Raw genomic sequence first — 21,047 nt, forward strand, 5'->3', positions numbered from 1 at the left:
CACAGCCCAGCTAAGGACTGTTTATGTTGCTTTTGACTGCTGGGAAGGCTGGAAACCGTGTTTTGTTACTGTGAGGTTTATGGAGCAAATAAACCGAAAGGACTCATTTTATCCTTTGAATGTGCCAGTGTTTATCTCCAAGACCTGCAAAGTGGGTAATCCACGTCCACTCACATGGTGGAACGTTACAATATGTACAAACGATTACAAAATAAAGATGAATTAAAGCTTAGCTTACATGTTTCAGTTACTGGCAAGCCACGTGAAGATGGTTGGTGGGGGGAGGGGAACATCTCAATTCCTCAGGTCCAGTTGCACAGCTTCTCGTGGCTCGTTCCCCGGGCAAAAGACACCCTCCTAACTGAGCTCCCTAAAGATATTCCCTCTGTTCATGACCTCACTGAGTGGGTAGAGATATGGAATGTACTCCCCTTTTCAGAAGTTACCAAAACCTTATTAATTCCATATCTCTGGGTGGAAACCTCGTAGAGCGACGGCGGGACTATATCAATCTTGTTTTGAAAATAGCTTTCTATTAAATCTAAACATGGAGTGGAAGTATGACCCGGTTAAGCAGAAATCCATTTCACGGTTTCTGCTGGTGCTGGAGCTTTTAAAACTGACTGGGTTTTACCGATGTAGATGCCGAAAATGTGAGATTCACACCTATATCAATAATCGGGGTCATTATATTTAAACTTTAATAACCCAGTCTAAGAATGAACGATCCATGTGCTTGAGTCTGCTTTCAACCAGTTTGGGGGGTCATAAAACTACTCTCACGTTACAGTTGTGTAGCAGGGGAAAGGGAGGGGGCTGGAATCACACACATTCCTGAGGGAGGTGGGAAGAAGAGCGAGATTGAATTACATGCAGGCAGGTAGAGAAAGATAGATGCAGCGTGCACAAAAAGTGGGGGAAAGCTGTAAGGGGGATCGTGTCTGCAGCATGAAAGTCACATAACAAGGAAATGTAGCAGAGCTGTGTATGCATGCTTATTCGTGACAGGTTATATATATGTTTTAAAGTATATACAGATATTCATTTTGCAAACAAGGGGGCAGGTCAGTGAGGTGTCAGTGACCTGTCTGTAGTCTGCATTAGGAATATCTAATCAGAGCACCACATGCCCCAGCCCCGCCTTAGGGCACGAGAATCTCAAAACTGAAAACAAAGATTAAGAAACAATCACAAGATGGATTTCATCAACGAATGTATCATTTCATTCAGTATAACGGCGCCAGTCTGACGGTGTGTGTAGGTTACTTTGCACAATCCTGATTACAGGTTCTCTTTAAACAAGTGTGATTGACAATATTGAAGTTGTTCGATGCTTGTTTCCAAGGTTTTTTACACTGGCTGAGGAAGAATAATGGCCACAGAACCATCACTAGTAGATCAATTTGTCTCCAGACGGTATCAGGTTATCTGCAGCATATCTGCAGTTTCCATCGGGTGATTCGGGTGATATGGTGTTAAGAACAATGACTTCTGTTCCAGCATAAACAATGAATAGGTAGGTAAGTTCTATGAAAAAAACAACAACATACAAAATTTACTGCCTATCCCCAGGTCACAAGTACCGTATTTGAAGTGCAGATCATTACAGCTCTCTGACCTGTGTGTGTCACTCACAGACAGAGTATAACCACATTTCCTAAACAAGTGGAAATTTAATTCCAAGTGTTTTCTACTGTAAATCTAGCCAAAATACTGTTCCATAAATCTTCAATTTATCACCAAATAGATTGCAAAATGCCCTCCCATCTAAGCAGTATCTCTCTCCTAACCTCAGTCTCCACTTTGTGTTGGCAGAAAGCTCCTGATACAAATTTTCCAGAACTGTGCAACTCTTTCTGCCTTATGGGAGAGGGTTCACTGTCACTAAGTATCCTGAACATTCAGCTGAACTAGACTATGGCTCGATTTTCCATAGACCTTTCAGATCTCAATATGAATACATACCTCAAACGAGTTGTAAACATGCAATCATTGCCGGTGAGAGTGGAGTAGCTAACCACCACTGGTCCCTCCAAGCTGTTTGTGCCGAAATTGATAGAGTAAAAAAAGGATCAAACTCAGGTGATTGACTTCTGTCAGCCAGACCAGCTTCATTACCAGCAGCAACCACCAGAGGAAGCCCACACTCAGAAGCCAGGTCAAAGGTTTTCACTACAGTAGCCCTATGGAATAAAAGAACAGATAGCTGGAGGTGTATGACCCAGAACGTTGCTACTACACGGGAGGAGTGAGCTGTGGCCTGGCAGTAGCACCCAAGCTTTGCCCAATTTTCCTCATTTTTATAGCGATGTCAGTGAACAACAGTAGCCCTAGAAGTGGTAAGACCTCTGCATGATCTTTCTGGGTTGACCTGCAAGGCATCCAATTGTCTAAACAGGGCTATGAGAGACAGGGAGATCTCCACAGCTCTAATGTTATCAGACTGTATAAGAAACTTTTAGAGAGATGAGGTGAAGTAGCTAAATGAAGGCGCACAATCTCCTCATTAAGATGGAAGGCTAAGAACATTTTTGGGAGAAGGAAGGGAGCTGAACTCAAGACCATTCTTTCCCAGAGAAAGAGGGGGGGCAGGCGAGAGCCAGCAATCAGAGCCTCACCAGATGGAAGAGATGGTAAAGAGGAAAAAAATCACCATGCCGGAAAGACAGAATGGAGAGATATCTCTGATCAGAATTGAATGAGAGGACTTATGGGCCTCCAAGACCAGATTGAGGTCCTCCAGGGGGTTTAATACGATGGACCTGAGTTAGCCCTGTCCTGCTGGGCAGTCCTGACCTATGGCCCATAAGTTCTGCTAGACAAGGATAGCCAAGGTCTAAAGCTAACCAATGGTAGTCAACCCTGGCTCAAGACTGGAATAAAAAAATTAGAAAAGGAAGATAATGTCGCTAGGATTTCATCTATGGAAAGAGACATTCTAAATGAAATGGTAGAAATCCTATTCAGAACAACCTAATCAGAAAGCCTTCAGAAATGGTACAATTTACAGTCCTGCCATTAAATTTAAATGACAGAGAATTTGGGTAGAAAAGGAGTCACTTGGGAAAGGTCTATCTGGACACCATGGGGGTGCCTGGGGTATCTGCAATCTGAATAATCCAGAGTTTAGCAGGCATGCAAAGGTTTTAGTCCAAACTGGGGCAAGGAGAATCTTGCCTTGATAGGGAAAGACCAATATTCCCCTGCAATGTAAAAGAGCTTTGACCTCCGTCCTGAACCATTACCTACCAGAGAAAATTCTAGTGGAGGAGGTAGGTGTCATGGGAGACAGAGACAACATCTCCAAATGCCCTGGCTGTTCAGGAAACACAACAAAAGTTGACCATCTGAACAACTCGTGTTAAGACTTGAATAAGACGTACCTGGCCAGTGCCATAAGAGGTGAAAAGATGGAAACACTCCTAGTATTTTCTAACCCATTTTGGACTGTAGGCGAAAAGGACTATGATGCCTTGGGGACTGAGAAAAGTATGAGGGATAAAAATAATTACTGAACTATTCACCCCAATGGGTTGCTTCATTAGACACCTAATGCATCTAAAATTGTGCCCTACTCAGGGATGATGGATGCACAAAGGCAGAGAATCCTGGGGACTGGCAAGAAGGAAATACCATCAAGAGGATATGAAATGACCCGACTCTAGGGCTTTTGGGAGCTTCACTTCTGGTGTATTTGATCTATGGTTTAGGATACCATGAACTAAGGTCTTCCACTGGATGTAAAAGCCAAATCAAGTGTAACCAGATCTGCATACCGAAAAAGACTGAGTGAGGCAGTCACCCTTGCTTTTAGAATTAGAGCAAATGACCCTACTAAAGGCTAAAGGTTGGAATCCTTAACTGAAAGTGAGCTGGAGCAAGGCTGCCTGGATTGCTTGATCGATACACTAGAGGTCTCTTCCAGAGGACTAGGGCATTTGACTAGGGGCCACCACTCACCCAGGAACCCCAAGGCCAATGGCGTGCCGTTAATAGCTGCACAACAAGCATCCACTATGGGGCCTGTGAGTCAGCGAGACCTGGTGCCAGCGCCAGCTCCACACCCACCTGTGTCACGCATTCAACTGTATCGGCCGATACAGTTGAAAGCAATGATGGAGGTGAAAGCGTCGGATGACACTCCCTTTTCCATTATTCCCTCTCTGCGTCTCAAGCAATGAGCATAATGACGTCACTTCATCACGAGCCACACTGCTGAGTAGACACGCTGCAGAGACCGGAGCAGTGGGGGAACGCGGAGAGGTGAGTATTATTTTTCAATCAGTGAGTACGTTGCGCTATAATACTGGATCACTATAGGGTGGCATTATACTCTATGGGGCAGCATTATACTTTATAGGGCTGCAATATACTAAATTTACTCTATGGGGCTGCATTATACCTTATGGGTGCTGCAATATACTCTATCAGGGTTGCATTATACTTTATGGGTGCTGCATTATAGTCTATGAGGCTGCATTATACTCTGTTGAGAACTATGGGTAGTTCATTTTACTATACTGTATTATATGCTGAGGACCATGTAAGTTGCATTATACTATGTGGGGACTGGATTATATCAAAGACTATAGGATTTGTATTATACTGTATGTACTATATGTGGGGAGTGCTTTATACTGTATGGAGGACTATGGGGAATGCATTATATTGTATAGAGGACTATGCAATGCACTATACTATATGAAGTACTAGGGGTAGTGCATTATACTATATGGAGGTCTAAGGGATGCATTATACAGTATGGAGGAATTTAGGGAATGCATTATACAATACATAGGACTGCATTATAATATAGGGAGGACTATGATGAGTGTATTATATTATATGGAGGTCTATGGTGTGCATTATACTATGTGAAATACTATGGGTCGCATTATAATAAATTTCTGTCACAAAATCATATGAAATTTGCCAAATTATATGAGCTATATGGAGTTTTTATTTAGTGCACCCAATATGGTAATTTTGTGTGGCTCAAAGGGGCATTGCTCACAGGAGTATCTGTGGGCATCTTTAGCTTGGTCTGTATAATTACCCTGTTAGCAATTCCCTCTTGGTAGTGACCATAAAAATTTGCATTGAGTCAACAGATCCATCTCTCTAAAACAATATGGCGGATTTAAAAAGACAAAGAAAAACAGAATACTCAGAGGAGCGGCAGTAATAAAATAAGAGCAAAAATTGGACACTTAGTTACTATTCCTCTTTAAATGTTAAATTACAATACTAATGAAGTGATCAGTCCAATCACATATATAACAGTCTGCAGAGGATGATGATTGGAGGTCAGGTGTTACAGACTGGAGAGATTTAATTGAGCAACCTTTCCTCAGTTGTTGCCGATGATTTGGTTTGCTTCCTGACCATTTTGGAAGTCTGCTTGCCTCCTGCTCCGTCCTGCATATTTCAGATAAGTTATTTGTCTGCTTGAATCTTTTTGCATTTTCATTCATTTTTGCTATTCTCTGATTTTTGCTCGGCTGGTGTGAGTTCAGCCGGGTTCCCTGTTGGGACCTGTGCTGGACTCTGTTTTATATGCTACAGCTTGTGTCAGTCTTTTCTGTATCTCTAATCCCCTGTTATATCAGTATCTTTGTTTAGCGTCCAGTTCACACCAGAGTTCTGATTTATTGGGGGAGAGGTCGTGTGGCCTCAGTATTTTTGCACATCAGACGTGTTGGATTTTTCTTAGGGTTTTTTGCGTGATTGCAGACAGTATCCTTTTCTGTCCTGTTCTAGCTAGACAGTTTGGGCCCCATCATTTGCTTACTCTATTTTCTGCCTGTGTTTTGTGCCTCATCTTGTCTCACCGGCAATATATGTTCGGGGGCTATCTATTCCTTTGGGGTTCTACTCCAGGGCAGTTTAGCTTTCCTATTTCTCTCTTTAGGCTTAGTTAATTCTTTGGCTGTCCCGAGGCATCTAGGGCATCGTAGGTGTTAAGTACGGCGGAACACGCTAAATAAAAATATAAATAAAGCGTGTTCGCCGCCCGGGGTCCACCGTGCGGTAGGTGACAAAACCGCTGCTGAGAGAGGCAGAGCACTAAGGCTGTAAGTGCACAAGGTTGACTGCACCTAGTGCACAAGAGAAAGCTCTGTTGCACACACAGAGCTGCAAGCATAAACATATGTTGCAAAAGCAGACTGTTTCACACACAGAACTGCAAGCATGAACACAAATACAAACGCTGAGTCTGTTAGAACTTCACAGAAGCTCAGCGACACAGACGCGGTATAAGGTCAAAGGAGTCGCCAAGACTGACGGGACTGACTCCGTCTAGACCTACCGTTAGACGTCTGGTGCAGAGGCATTGCAACCGCGAACGCACACTGTGCTGCAACTGCAGCGCGGCAAGTATAGAGCCACGGGCAAGGCACTGCCAGAAATGCTGGCGCAATGCAGCACATTTTTAGCTGCTGCAATGGATGAGGCTTGAGCGGGCTGGCGCTAGCGCTGCTACTGGCTGACCCAATCACTCACACATTCGTAATAACCAAGGAGGGGGATATTTAATGAGTCAGTCACCAGTCCAAGCATTCGTCATCAAACATACAGCAGCAAGTATGAGAATACTAGCGCATGGCGGAACGGCCATGCGCACTTTTTATAGCGTACGGGACCTGCCGGAAATCCCCAGAGCCCTGAGCATAACCAATGGAATCAGGAGCAGGACCTGAGCACCTGACTCCCGAACTCCAATGGGAGCTCATCCCATGAGCATGCTCAGAAGAAGGGACGAAGGACTTAGCCTCTGGAGACAAATGTGAGAATCTGGATTCCTGCATAGGCATTGTAGAAACCAGATTCCTAACAGTAGGTACGTCCCACGGCTAATTCTAGCTGTGTTGTCAGCTTAAGGGTCTGCAATCCGCTAACCTACCAACCTCTCTGGTTATCTGGTTACCTAGCCTATTCACCTGCTATCCTCCTCGGTTACCTAATCATAACAGGCTACTACTCAGTCTTCAGTCTACATCTTTATTTATTTATTTTACTCACATAGAGCCACTAATTCCACGGCACTTTGCAGACATCAGCTGAGCTCCTACCTCTGCATCAATGGATGCAAGTGTTAGTTGAAAGATACTGCAAGTGTCAGTTACTCAGATGGTAATCTGAGGGACAGCTATTCTTCTTTACTGTTATTAGATTTCTCACCCCAAGGACTGCATGGTTACACAGATCAGTTGACTATGAAGCAAAAGGTACCTAGTCCTCTAGTGATAATCTCCTTGTTATAAAACACTGATTTTATTGAAACTGCACACAACCTAAAATAAACTCTTGGTATACTGCAAACTATCTGCCCATGAGCCCTTGCAAAGTATATGTGGTCGCCTCACTTAAATGGCTCTCTCAAGCACAAGATGTTTAGCACATACCACTCCATTTTGGCTTTGGAGTGTCATGGTTTGAACAGGGTTCTTGCCCTGCACTCACAGGGTTAAGTGTTCGTGGCCTCTTTCTGGATCTGGGAGGGGTATTTATACTCACTCTTTACCAGGGTTCTCTGTCAGCTATACTGTTGTTCTGGTGTGTCTGACCCCTGGTGTGCGTGTATTCTGCGTTGCTTGTTTGCTTCCCGTGTATGACCCGGCCTGTTCCCTCACTCTGTACTCCATCTCTCGCTTTGGTACCATTGTCTTCTCCGGTTCTGACCTCCTGGCTTGGCTATCGTTACTCCGTTACAGTTTGTCCCTATTGTACCGTCTATTGCCCGTTCTGGTTTTCTGACCTATTGCTACGTCCTGACTATCCATTCTGTCTAAACCTTTGGTACTGTATTGCCATCTTGTGCTTTGACCCTGGCTTCATCTGGCTTCTGTCTCTGTCTATGCCCCTTGGTAACATTGTCCTGTAGTTACCTTTCTAGGAGTTTCCCTGCAGCTCCTAGATCTGTGGAGCTTAGGCCACGCCCCCAGCAGTCATGTGCTTCAGGTCCTGATACTCTGAAGCACGCATCGTCACCACTGCTGCCCTGCTCCACAGGTATCTTTGAGCACTGTCTTTGTACTCAGGACACCCGCACTGGCTCAGTGAGCAAGTGCAGAGCGGGGCTCCTGACATGGAGTATTCAAAGAAGATTTTTTTATGGAATTGATCCCTTGGATTCTCTAGCACCAGTTTCAAATAATAATGCTTTTTCACTGGGTTTATCTTCCAGTCAATTATTTCCTGTAAACAACATATGTCAAACTCTGGCTCACGAGTATATTTGGCCTACAACTTTAGACTGCTCCCCCAGCCCAGCCTTGCACTATCAACTACAGTTAAAAGCAATGATACTCTGTGCTCTATCAGCCTCTCCCATCAAACCCCTTCGATGTTTGACGTCTCAGTGCAATGAGCGCGATGATGTAATTACAATGAGCCTGCTGAACCGACACCATGAAAAGATTGGCGCATCGGGGGAACTGGTTGAAGTGAGTATTTTTTTACTGTGGGGCCTATTATACTGCATGGAGCACTATGTGGGCCATTATACTGTATTATACTGTATGGCGCACTATATAGGTTGATTCTACTGCATGGAGCATTATGTGCGATGTCTAATTAGGGGATCCTCGCTAGGCAGCGAACAAAACCAGAACCGGCACAGGTTTTCCATAAACTCAAAACCTAGTCCTTGCGGTTTACTATGCAGCATAGAGCCGCAGCAGCACTATACAGTTCATATCCGTAGCATAATCCAAAACAATCAACATAAAGTTCATAACATCTGCATAGCGTCCATTATAGTGCTCCACTCTGGTTATCAATGTCCAGTACGCAGGCTCTCTTAGCCTCACAATTATCTCACCCACGTCAGGGCTCCTCATGCGGCTTCAGCATCCCGCACACGTTTATTCCCTCCAGGGAACTCTCAGGCACACATCGCCATTACTCACAGCGTCCACGCGTGCTGTGTGCCAGGAGACAACTCTCCTCACGGGACCTTCTGCTCTGGACCAACCAGGTCCCTGCATTCACCACATGTGACCTACCCTGGCCACAATATATGGTCCATAGCAACGCCCACCGGGTCACGTGACTATGACCTCATCACAGGTCCTTCACTCACATAGCCTTTTACTACAGGCATTTTCAAACACACCCCTGGGTGGGTTTGTAGGTAACCAGACCGCCCATCTCTCTAGTTACCTGGAGACTTCTCCCTCTCATATTAAATCAGCATCTCAGCAAAGACCTTGCTGATCACACACCTATAAGTCTCCATCTCAAAGCCACCCACTTTGAGATACCTAACGGCCATTCAATATTCTGCCATTCATCCTTTCTCCTGGAACCTCCACACAGCGCCCCCTAGCAGACACAGTGGTAACTACACCACATACCTCGCCCCTCTGTTCAAACTTGTGGGGTTGAACACACAACATTACATCAGGCTCTCGAGACCGGGCACTCATTACACCTTGCACCACAGGTCGAGAGAACCTTTTCCATCTGTCATACGGCCTCCTCTCTACCTTAGGCCTCCCCCACCCCCAGCAGTCAGAATATCGGTCCTGATCTTTGACCCTCCAGTTAGTCTGTCTGCGTCATCAGACACTGTCTAGTCACCACCTTCCTCTCTCTGTTTGTTCCGTTCCCCGACCAGCTCCGCCGGTTGGTACGGTCATCAGTCTTAAACAGGCCTACTGTCTGGCCTGAGTCTGACTCATTTAGGGTCTCACAGGAACTACGGTCTCTCAACGTCATCCTGCCAGTCGAACTACCACTTGCTGACATTCTTCGGCCATCTGCCCGGTCACTTCTTGGCGGAACTCTTCGGGTCCTTACATCTTGTTGGGTTGCAGGCGGCCGCCACCTGGTATTCCGTACTTCTTTATTAATTCGCCGGCGGTCCTGCCTCAACTGCTCAATCTCTTGCAGGTACCCCACTCGATACTCCAAGAGCATCCAAAAGTCTCTCAGGCTCTCCACGGAGCCAACCACCAGGATGGGAATCCTACCCACTTCACTGGATACTTGGTCTTCATCATCAGGAGTGATCCTCACTCTCACCACACCGGAGATATTCACAAGGTTTTGCATTACCTTCCCGGATCTTTCAATGATTCTCCCAATCAGAGCTTTGGGTACCGGCACCACATCTTTCCGCAAACCCAGCTGATACATAGCCTTCCCTTGCTAACTCTAGGCATCAAGCAGCCTTCACACTACTCTGCCTGACCCGCTGTTTGGTGTAGAGACATTGTAGATGCATCTCTTTCAGGACAGCTACTCGGTTTGATGTATCTTCTCTGTCCGATACTATCACCAACTGCCGAGTCTCAGGTGCCCAGCGCACCTTACACGCTTTGACAGCCTCTTTGAAAGCCTGATGCACACCTTCCTCCACACAGGCTTCTTGCATGTCCTCTGGTACATCAATCACAGACTGGAAGGTTGTGGTCTTACTCTCTTCCTGGACCGAAGGCTCTAGCTTTACCACGGACACTTCCCTTACTACCGTTGAGCCGACCGGATGACTGTCTTACTTCAGTTCTTAGCTCACGAACTTCACACGATTTGATCACTTCATGACCCTTTGCCTCAAGGGCTACAGGCCGTTCTGTCCTGTTATCACTTGCGTTCATTTGCGGTAAGTCTTCATCCAATTTCTCCTGCAGAAGACTTTTAACTACTCCTCTGAGTTCTTCCATCTCTTCCCTAAGGGTCTTGTTCACATTTTGCCACATTCACAGGTGACCTCTGAGCTCCAAGACTTCTTTCTCAAGCTCCTCCACTCTGTGCTCGGCCGTTTGTCTCATCACACTTTCTCGTTCGAGATGTTCCTTTACTGTATCTCCTGCTCTTGTTCTCTTTTGGCCAGCATGTGTTGCACCATTACTTCTTTAATTATATCATCAAAGGGTACCCCTGGGTTAGTCCCGTCAGTCGAGTGAACCCCCCCAATTACCCTCTGACTGTTTCTCTACTCCCGTTATCTTCTCGATCAGGTTACATCAGTCCTGTCACGAGTTTCAGTCAGCACAGCACTAGATCCTGTCCTAGCGGTGGCTACTGGCAACAACATGTCACAGTCACACCACCCCGTACGGTAAACCCCCAAGACACTCTCTGTCCGTGTGTCAGCTCCGCTCTTTTTGTTTACCACACCCTTCTCATTCACACCGTTGTACCCTTCAGGTGACGTCCGGTCAGTAAGTTCGTCTGAAGCCATCCTTTCTCCGGTCGCCCCTACGTCTGGCCTGTCCACGTTAGGAGGCGTCAGCGTCTCAGTGTCTGCTAGGCCCACAGTAGAAACGTCTCTACCCTCCTGCCCCACATCATCAAATATGACAAAGTCCCGGCGCCTCTCAAAGGTATACACTAAGTTTTGTGGCATACTACCGCCTTGGCACTCCCCCTTTTTCATCTCAATCAGGACTCTGTCCACCTTATAATTCACAATGACCACGTGGACGCAGCGAACTCGGACGTTTTTCTCGGTCAGAGATAAAACGAGCGGAGTTCCTGTCAGAGTCACCTGACTCTTTGAGTCTAGCCTAACAGACTCCTTCCTGGTACAGCATCACGGTACACACCTGGGGCCCGTCATTACTACCCAGAAAGGATATCTCACATTCCTCCCAAGACATACACATACACTGCGGTACTGCAGACATACCCACTGAGTCAACCAGTGCTGCCATTTCCTGAACCACCCCAATTTGGGTTACCACCCCCTCCCGGGACTCCACCCTTTTTTGGGTTACCACTCAGATTTGGGTCACCGCCCCCTTCTGGGACTCCACCTCCTTTTGGGCTACCACCCCGATTTGGGCCACCGTCCCCTTTCAGGATTTCCCCATGTCCATTTTACCGGTCTTCTCAGACCACAGTTCACACAACACAGTTTATGTCTTAACGATACCACACAAGTCCTTGTTGGCACCACCACAGCTCCTGCTGTCACCGATCACCGACACCACCAGCTGCTGTTCACACACAGCGGCTGGAGTCACTGCAGCTCCTGCTGCGCCGTCTTCGTGGACCCGCCGATCCACAGGAAGCCGCTTGTCCCCTTCGTAACCCCGCTGAGTTACCGGAAGCCGCTTGTCACCTTCACGACCCCACTGACCAACATCAAACCGCTTGTCACCTTCTTGACTCCCACTGAGCCACCGCAGGCTGAGTTGAGAAAAGAAGAAAAGAAAAAACACCACACAAAAACTCACGTGTCCTTTCTGTGTGCTATTCAGGACGTACCATCTCCGCCTGAGACCGTCCAACACACAGGCCACACCAACACAAAACTCACATGTCCTTTCTGTGTGCTATTCAGGATGTACCGTCTCCGCCTGAGACCGTCCAACACACAGGGCGCACCGGGTGCTATTCAGGGAGCCGACCCTTTTTCCAGGGTTTCCCAACACACCGGCCACACCAGGTCCAGGGGCTTAGCGGGTGCTAGTCAGGGCATCCGTCTCTGCCTGACACTGCCCAACACTTCCGGCTCACCAGGTCCAAGGTCATACCACGTGCTCCAGGGATCTTCCCAACACTGACCCTCCAGGACCTTGCTCACTGAACCGTCCAGGAACACAGTCTTTCCCACTGACCAAGGTCAGTACCACACGAATACCAGTCCATTGCCTGTGTCGGCCACACAGGTCCTCGGATACCTCTTCTCCTCAGAGGCACCCTATAGCAATCACCAGTCTCTTTCTCACTGATCCTGGTCAGTAAAACACGTTTTTCACGACCGTCACTTGCTGGCAGCGCAGGTTCTCGGACCCCTCTACAGCAGAGGTATCCTAGTAAACACCAGTCTCTTTCTCCTGAGGAAACGGCCGCACTGGGCTCACCGATTCGGACAGTGCCTTACTCACTAGGCCGCCCATGGTTCAAGAACCATAGCCGGGCACTGGCTTCCCCAACAGTCAGCCGTCCTGGCTCAGCGTTGCCAGCACTGCAACATACGCTTTTTTTTAAGCCGTTGCTCTTAGCAACCGACTTTGCAGTCCTCTTCCGTTGCTCCCAGCAACAAGGCTACAATATTGCCCATAGCTTTCTCCACCAAATGTGAGGCAGCGCTGTCATCTAAGTAGGGGATCCTCGCTAGGCAGCGAACAAAACCAGATCCAGCACAGGTTTTCCATAAACTCAAAACCTAGTTCTTGCAGTTTATTATGCAGCATAGAGCCGCAGCAGCACTATACAGTTCATATCCGTAGCATAATCCAAAACAATCAACATAAAGTTCATAACATCTGCATAGCGTCCATTATAGTGCTCCACTCTGGTTATCAATGTCCAGTACGCCGGCTCTCTTAGCCTCACAATTATCTCACCCACGTCAGGGCTCCTCATGCGGCTTCAGCATCCCGCACACGTTTATTCCCTCCAGGGAACTCTCAGGCACACATCGCCATTACTCACAGCGTCCACACGTGCTGTGTGCCAGGAGACAACTCTCCTCACGGGACCTTCCACTCTGGACCAACCAGGTCCCTGCATTCACCACATGTGACCTACCCTGGCCACAATATATGGTCCATAGCCACGCCCACCGGGTCACATGACTATGACCTCATCACAGGTCCTTCACTCACTCACATAGCCTTTCACTACAGGCGTTTTCAAACACACCCCTGGGTGGATTTGTAGGTAACCAGACCGCCCATCTCTCTAGTTACCTGGAGACTTCTCCCTCTCATATTAAATCAGCATCTCAGCAAAAACCTTGCTGATCACACACCTATAAGTCTCCATCTCAAAGCCACCCACTTTGAGATACCTAACGGCCATTCAATATTTTGCCATTCATCCTTTCTCCTGGAACCTCCACACAGCGCCCCCTAGTGGACACAGTGGTTACTACACCACAGCGACTATTATACTGCATGGAGCACCATGTGAGGCCAATATACTATGGAAGGCAATGCAGGCGCCCGTTATACTGTATGGTGGACTAAGTGGGGGACCATTATACTGTGTGGAGCACTTTTTGGGGCCATTATACTGTATGAAGGGCTGTTTGGGGATTACAGTTGAAAAATCATACTGTGGTGGAGACACCATTCTTTGTCAGGGGAATTGAGGCAGGGGGGTTACAGTAGGATCATCATACCATGCATCACATGTGGAGGATACTGTGGGCATACCATACTGTGTTTCGGGGCACTTTAGTTTGCATCATCCTTTATTATCTGTACTATTCAGGGTTTTTTTTAATCCTTTGTTATTACATATTTAAATTAGGCCATGGGTGATATACTTTTTACTATGCTATACGTAATGCTCTTACATAACATTATACTATTCCAATATTTTATTCTAATATCTTTTAATTAAAATGTACTTTGTTCGTGGGGCAACCCCTTTAAGCTGTTTCCATATGAAAAAGTTCACCGTTATATTTGATCAGGAAAAACTTCCTCAATTGCAGACTTATTTTTAATAAATATCAAGTTTGGACCTTGACTTTGTCCAAGTATTTAATTTTGGCCCTCTATCTATTTGAGTTTGACATCCCCACTCTAAATGATTTGGTCCAGAAGACCCCCATAGAGCTAACTATGACTACAGTAAGGTCCAAAAACAGTGACCAAATCTTTGCGATTTTAATTCTGTATGCCACTATTTTTTATTTAAAATGAAACATCTGAGATGCAATTAAAGTTTAGACTTTCAGTTTTAATTAACGCCTTAATGACCAGAGCTATTTTTGGTTTTGCATTTTCATTTTTTGCTCCCAGAGCCATAACTTTTTTTTTTTTTTCAAAACGGACATGTGAGGGCTTGTTTTTTGTTGAAAGAGTTGTACTTTTGAACAACACCCTTGGTTTTACCATGTAGTGTACTCGATAAAGGAAAAAAAATTCCAAGTATGGTGAAACTGCAAAAAGAAGTGCAATCCCACAGTTTTTTTTTCCTTCATGTTCAATTAATGCTAAAATTAACCTGACATTATGATTCTCCAGGTCATTACGAGTTCATAGACAGCAAACATCCAAACATGTCTAGGTTTTTTTTTATTTAGTTGGTGAAAAAAATTTCCAAAGTTTGTTAAAAAAAAAAAAAATGCGCCATTTTCCAATACCCGTAGCGTCTCAACTTTTTGTGATCTTTGGTTGGGTGAGGGCTTATTTTTTGAGTGCCAAGCTGATGTTTTTATTGATACCATTTTGGTGCAGAAACAATCTTTTGAGCGCTCGTTATTGCATTTGAATTCAATGTTGTGGCACCCAAAAATATGTGATTCTGGCGTTTTGAATTTTTTTCTCTTTAAGCCGTTTAGCGACCGGGTTAATTTCTTTTTATATTGATAGATCGGGCGATTCTGAAAGCGGCGATACCAAATATGTGTACGTTTGATTTTTTGTTATTGTTTTATTTTGAATGGGGCGAAAGGAGGGTGATTTGAACTTTTACATACGGTATATATATTTTTTTAATTTATTTATTTTTTTTACTTTTGCATGCTTCAATAGTCTCCATGGGAGACTAGAAGCTGCCATAACCCAATCGGCTCTGCTACATACAGGCGATAATCAGATCACCTGTATGTAGCAAAATTGCTGACTTGATATTAGCGCCGACCACCAGGTGGCGCTCATAGCAATCTGGCATTGACAAATATAGAGATCTGTAGGAGACCTCTGGTTGTCATGCCGACCCATCAGTGACACGCGATCACGTGATGGGGTTCACCGATGGTAGGATTACCAGCGCGATTGCTGGAATCGCATGTTAAATGCTGCTGTCAGACTTTGACAGCGGCATTTAACGGGTTAATAGCCATGGGTGGATCGCAATTCCACCGGTGGCTGTTCTGGGTACACGTCAGCTGTTCAAAACAGCTGACATGTGCTGGGAAAGATGTGGGCTCAGCGCTGGAGCCCACATCAAAGGGAAGGGGCCATATCCTTTATGGAGCAGCATATGGGGCATATTTTTCTAGGGAGCATCTTATAGGGCCATTATTAACCTTTGTGCAGCATTACATGGGGTGTATTTTGTATGGAGCATCTTATGGGGCCATCATGAACTGTATGGAGCATTATATGGGGCTCCTGATTCAATATGGATATTCAAAAACATTTAACCTACTGATGTCTCAATTAATTTTACTTTTATTGGTATCTATTTTTATTTTTTAAATTTACCAGTAGCTGCTGCATTTTCCACCCTAGGCTTATACTTGAGTCAATAAGTTTTCCCAGTTTTTTGTGGCAAAATTAGGGGGGTCGGCTTATACTCGGGTCGGCTTATACACGAGTATATATGGTAAGTACTTTTTGCTCTGTGTGTCTGTATTATATTTGAGTATGGGGTTAGTAATGGGGATGTTTTATAAATGCCTCTCCAATACTATTCCCTGGACATGATGTCCACTGACAATACAAAGCTGACATCAACCCCAAAAATATTACCCCAATTACCACCGCAACAGGGAAAGTGGGAAAAGCAGAGGCTAAGCGCCATTTCTAGTGTGGCTGAGGGCTAATGTTCTTTGTCTGGGAGGGGGCCAATATCCATGACCCTTTACTTGGCTATGAATATCAGCCGGCAGCTGTCTATTTAGCCTTTGTGGGTTATTAATTATAGGGTGACCCCATGTAATTTTTGGGGGGGATCCCTTCTTGTAAATAAGTAGACAGCTGTGAGCTGATATTAATAGCCTGGGAAGCTCCATGTTTACTACCCCCTTCCCAGGCTATAAAATCATCCCCCAGGTGTCAGCTGGTTAAGAAAAAGTACGTGGCTTCCACGCCATTTTTGTCTTTAAATTATTGAATTATTAGCTAAATACATGTACAGTAAACTACACACGCCATGCACTGATTATATATCTCAATGACATCTATCAATCTATGCCATATCGATCATCTACAGTATATCTAAAATTGTTTTATTAGTTAGTAAACTAGATTGAATTGACATAGAATTACTGTACGCAAAAGCTAATGCTAAAAACGCATTGCATATGGATTGCATACGGATGTCATACAGCTGTCATACGGATGCTAGGTTCTAAAAAAATCGCATTGTATTCGCATGACACTCGCCAGACTTTTCAGGAACATCGGACCGATTTTATTCTTGCTGATGAGTTAGAGCCCAGAGTTGAATTCTCAAGTTTACTGTCATCACTATAATTTTTGACTTTAGGTAGATTCAGGTGTGAATTTTTTTTATTTTTTAAAAAGGTTTGCTCTGAATTTTTCCTACCTGCACTGGAGTCTCCAGAGTGTAGATATGTTCTCCTCGGATATTGTAGAACTTGATTATGGCACTTTTATGGGATGGACCATTGCCAAGATCAGGTAACAGATTCTGTTTCTCCATACCTGCAACAGCTAGTAAATCTCCTTGTGTGCACCACTGAACCACTACATCTGAAAATCAAACATATCAGCCTTGAAACAAATACAGCAAGAAACCAATTGTACTTTCTTTTCAGACAATTGTTAATTGATGTGATGAACAGATTTTCGTAAGAAATACTGTGGCTATACATTCCATTTGAAGTCATCTTTATTGAGGATATTCCTGTTATTTGTGTTGAGTAAAAAAGCTGAAAAAAGATGGGAGTCTCTGATTTCTTGCCTAAAACAAACTTGTACCGATTGAGCAGCCCGGAAGGCCAGCTGCAGGGTAAACAGAGGAGAAATAGAAGATTATGCTACTTAGGCCGGGGTCACACTTTTGCAACTGCAATGCGAGAAACTCACTCAAGTCTCATGCCTCAATACCTGGCAGTGCCGCTGACACTCAGGACCGTAGTGTACGGCTACATGTATTTCTATGCAACTGAGTACTCCGGTCCCGAGTGCCAGCGGCAGTGCCGGGTATTAATGCAAGAGACTCGCGCAAGTTTCTTGCATTGCAGTTGCAAGTGTAACCCCGGCCTTACACTTATCCGACTCTCCTGCATCAAAATCGGACCAATTTTAAAATCGCTAGTGTGTCTCCAGCCTTAGGCCGGGGTCACACTTGCGAGTATGATGTGAGAAACTCACACAAGTCTCTCGAATCAATACTCGGCACTGCCACCATTACTCTGGACTGGAGTGTGCGGCTGCATAGAAATACATGTAGCCGCACACTTCGGTCCCAAGTGCCGGCGGCAGTGCCGGGTATTGATACGCAAATTTCTCACATCGTACTCGCGAGTGTGACCCCAGCTGCACTAAGAGCATTCCTATAGCATAAGGTATTCACAAAAACAAACATTATCCAGCAAGAATTAACCCCTTAAGGACCAAGCCACTTTCTAGGTTAATGACCAGGCCTAATTTTTTAAATTTGATCAGTGTCAATTTATGAGGTAATAACTCTGGAACGCTTCAACAAATCCCACTGATTCTGAGACTGATTTTTGTGACATATTGTACTTCATGATAGTGGTAAAATTCCTTCAATATAACGTGCATAGATTTGTGAAAAAAAAAAAAAAAAATCGCAAATTTGGCAAACATTTCACAATTTTCAAACTTTTAATTTGTATGCCCTTAATTCACAGTTATGTCACACAAAATAGTTAATAAATAACATTTCTCACATGTCTGCTTTACATCAGCACAATTTTTGAAAGTTATAAGTTAAAAGTTGACCAGCGATTTCTCATTTTTTATAATAAAGTGCTTAAGTGCTTTATCATAATGATGAACCTACTGTAGAAGTAATATATAGATGACAAAACAAAGTTGTATTGTTTTATGCTCACAATGAGTATGGCGGATAATAAACAGAGTGTATCTGTATTGATTGACTATTATTTCTTAACCGCTTCCTGACCACCCACAGTAGATAAATGTCAGCGCTAGCTGGGCTTTGTGCTTCGCCGACGTTCACGGCATTTAGAAGATAGCAGGAGGAGACCCATGCTATTTTCACCTCTCCGACGCCCGACGTGATAAGATCAGCGTTGCCTGACAGCCAGAGGTCACGTGATGACTTCCGGGTCTGCCTGCTGCACTGTCTTGTGAGATTCAGCCTGCAGCTGAGTCTAAGGCCGGGGTCAAACTAGAGAGGAATACGGACGAGTAAGAGGCGTTAAAAGCACGTATTACACACGGACAAATGATTCTCTATGGGGCAGCTCCCAACAGCTGTATATTTCTCGTCCGTATTCTACGGTCCGTGCCAATCGCAGCATGCTGCGATTGTCAGCGTACTACGCCCGTAATACGCCAATGCAAGTCTATGGGTGCGCAAAAAATACGGATTACACACGGACCACACATGTGACTTGCGAGAAATACGCACCCGGTGTCTTTTAGAAAAGCCGGCAATTCAGTGCGCTATACAGTAAACTCACACTGACAGGTTTAATAAAGAAACGAAAGAATAGATATATACACATAGAATACATATATATATATATATTATATATACATGTCATTGTGACAAACATATATACCATATATATTTATATTTCTCAGAGTTCTTCATAGCAGAATAGCCGCTATTTCAATTGCCGGCTTCTATCAAATTATTCCCCAACCCGACATGAAATGACACATGGTTTACATTCAGTAAAGCATTTAATTTCATGTTTTTTTATATGTCCCTGAATAATAATTAGATGAGGGTTTGTGTGCAAACTTTGGGAGTTGTAGTTGTTTTTTTAAGGGGTTAATGCGTTGTTAAAAAATGAGTGGTCTTCCCATTGCCCTGTAGTGGTGGCGAATGGGTTAATCTAACAAAGGGTTAATGTCACCTTACAATCGAATGGTGACATTAACCCTTTGCTACATTAACCCATTCGCCACCACTACAGGGCAATGGGAAGACCACGCATTTTTTAACAACGAATTAACCCCTTAAAAAAACAACTACAACTCCCAAAGTTTGCACACAAACCCTCATCTAATTATTATTCAGGGACATATAAAAAAACATGAAATTAAATGCTTTACTGAATGTAAACCATGTGTCATTTCATGTCGGGTTGGGGAATAAATTGATAGAAGCCGGCAATTGAAATAGCGGCTACTTTGCTATGAAGAACTCTATGAAATATAAAAATATATATATGTTTGTCTCATTGACTTGTGTGTGTATATATATATATATATATATATATATATATATATATATATAAGTCATTCTATGTGTCTATATTTATTATTTAGTTTCTGTTAGAAACCCTGTCATAGGGCTCCATTATATGTCCATTTTGCAAGGCGGCGAGAAAATCTCGTCATACGGATGCCATACGGATTACATACGGATGCTGACATGCGCAAAATACGCGACCACACCTTGCTTACGGATGACATACGGAGCACTATTTAGGGGTCATTCATCCGTATTACGCCTGTAAACTACGGACCGTATTTTGCGTCGGTTAGTGTGACCCCGGCCTAACAAGCGATCTCCCTCTGCAGCACTGACTGGTCTCTTGCATTGCAATACATGTGTATTGCATTGTAATAGACCAGTGATCAGACAAATAAAAATTTAAGTCCCATACAGGGACTAAGTAAAAAAAAGAAAAAAAATGTTTTAAAACTATTAAAAAAAAATCACAAAATAAATTAAAGAAAAAATATTAAACCAATAAATACATATAAAGGTATATATTTTTAAAAACAAAAAAAGTACACATATTTGGTATCCCCGCGTCCAGAAGGAGCCAACCTATAAAACGGTCACACTTGTTCATGCCTGTGGTGCACATCGTAAAAAGAAAAAAAAAAAAAAAGAGGAAAAACCTTTGCTTTTTCATCATGTCGCCACACAAAAAGTAGAATACAATGCGATCAAAAAGTCATATCAAAATAAAAATGGTACCAATGAAAACGTCATCTTGTCCCGCAAAAAACAAGCCGCCATCCAGCTCCAACAGCGGAAAAGTAAAAAAGTTATAGCTTTCAGAATAAAGCGATGCAAAAACAATTATTTTTTCTATAATAGTTTTTATTTTGAAAACGTGGCAAAACGTAAAAAAAAATATAAATGTGGTATCACTGCAATCGTACTGACCTGAAGAATAAAACTGCCTTATTAATTTTACTACCCACAGAACGTCATTAAAAAAAAAAAAATTCTAGAATTCCTGGCGTTTGATCATTCTGTCTCCC

At 44.1% G+C, this 21,047-nt stretch overlaps 1 protein-coding gene across 12 annotated transcripts in view; it reads right to left on the minus strand.

The window, feature by feature from the left end:
- Positions 1-21,047, minus strand: part of TULP4 (TUB like protein 4) — a 1,043,161-nt gene that overhangs the window by 338,205 nt on the left and 683,909 nt on the right. For all 12 annotated transcript variants that reach the window (XM_073560996.1, XM_073560990.1, XM_073560994.1 and 9 more), the window contains one exon: positions 17,188-17,354. In XM_073560996.1, the coding sequence (XP_073417097.1) occupies positions 17,188-17,354 (167 nt within the window). The remainder of the gene's footprint in view (positions 1-17,187; positions 17,355-21,047) is intronic.

This window comes from Dendrobates tinctorius, unplaced genomic scaffold (genome assembly GCF_039654945.1).
Source record: "Dendrobates tinctorius isolate UK_male_01 unplaced genomic scaffold, ASM3965494v1 ptg000310l, whole genome shotgun sequence".
Lineage (NCBI taxonomy): Eukaryota > Metazoa > Chordata > Amphibia > Anura > Dendrobatidae > Dendrobates > Dendrobates tinctorius.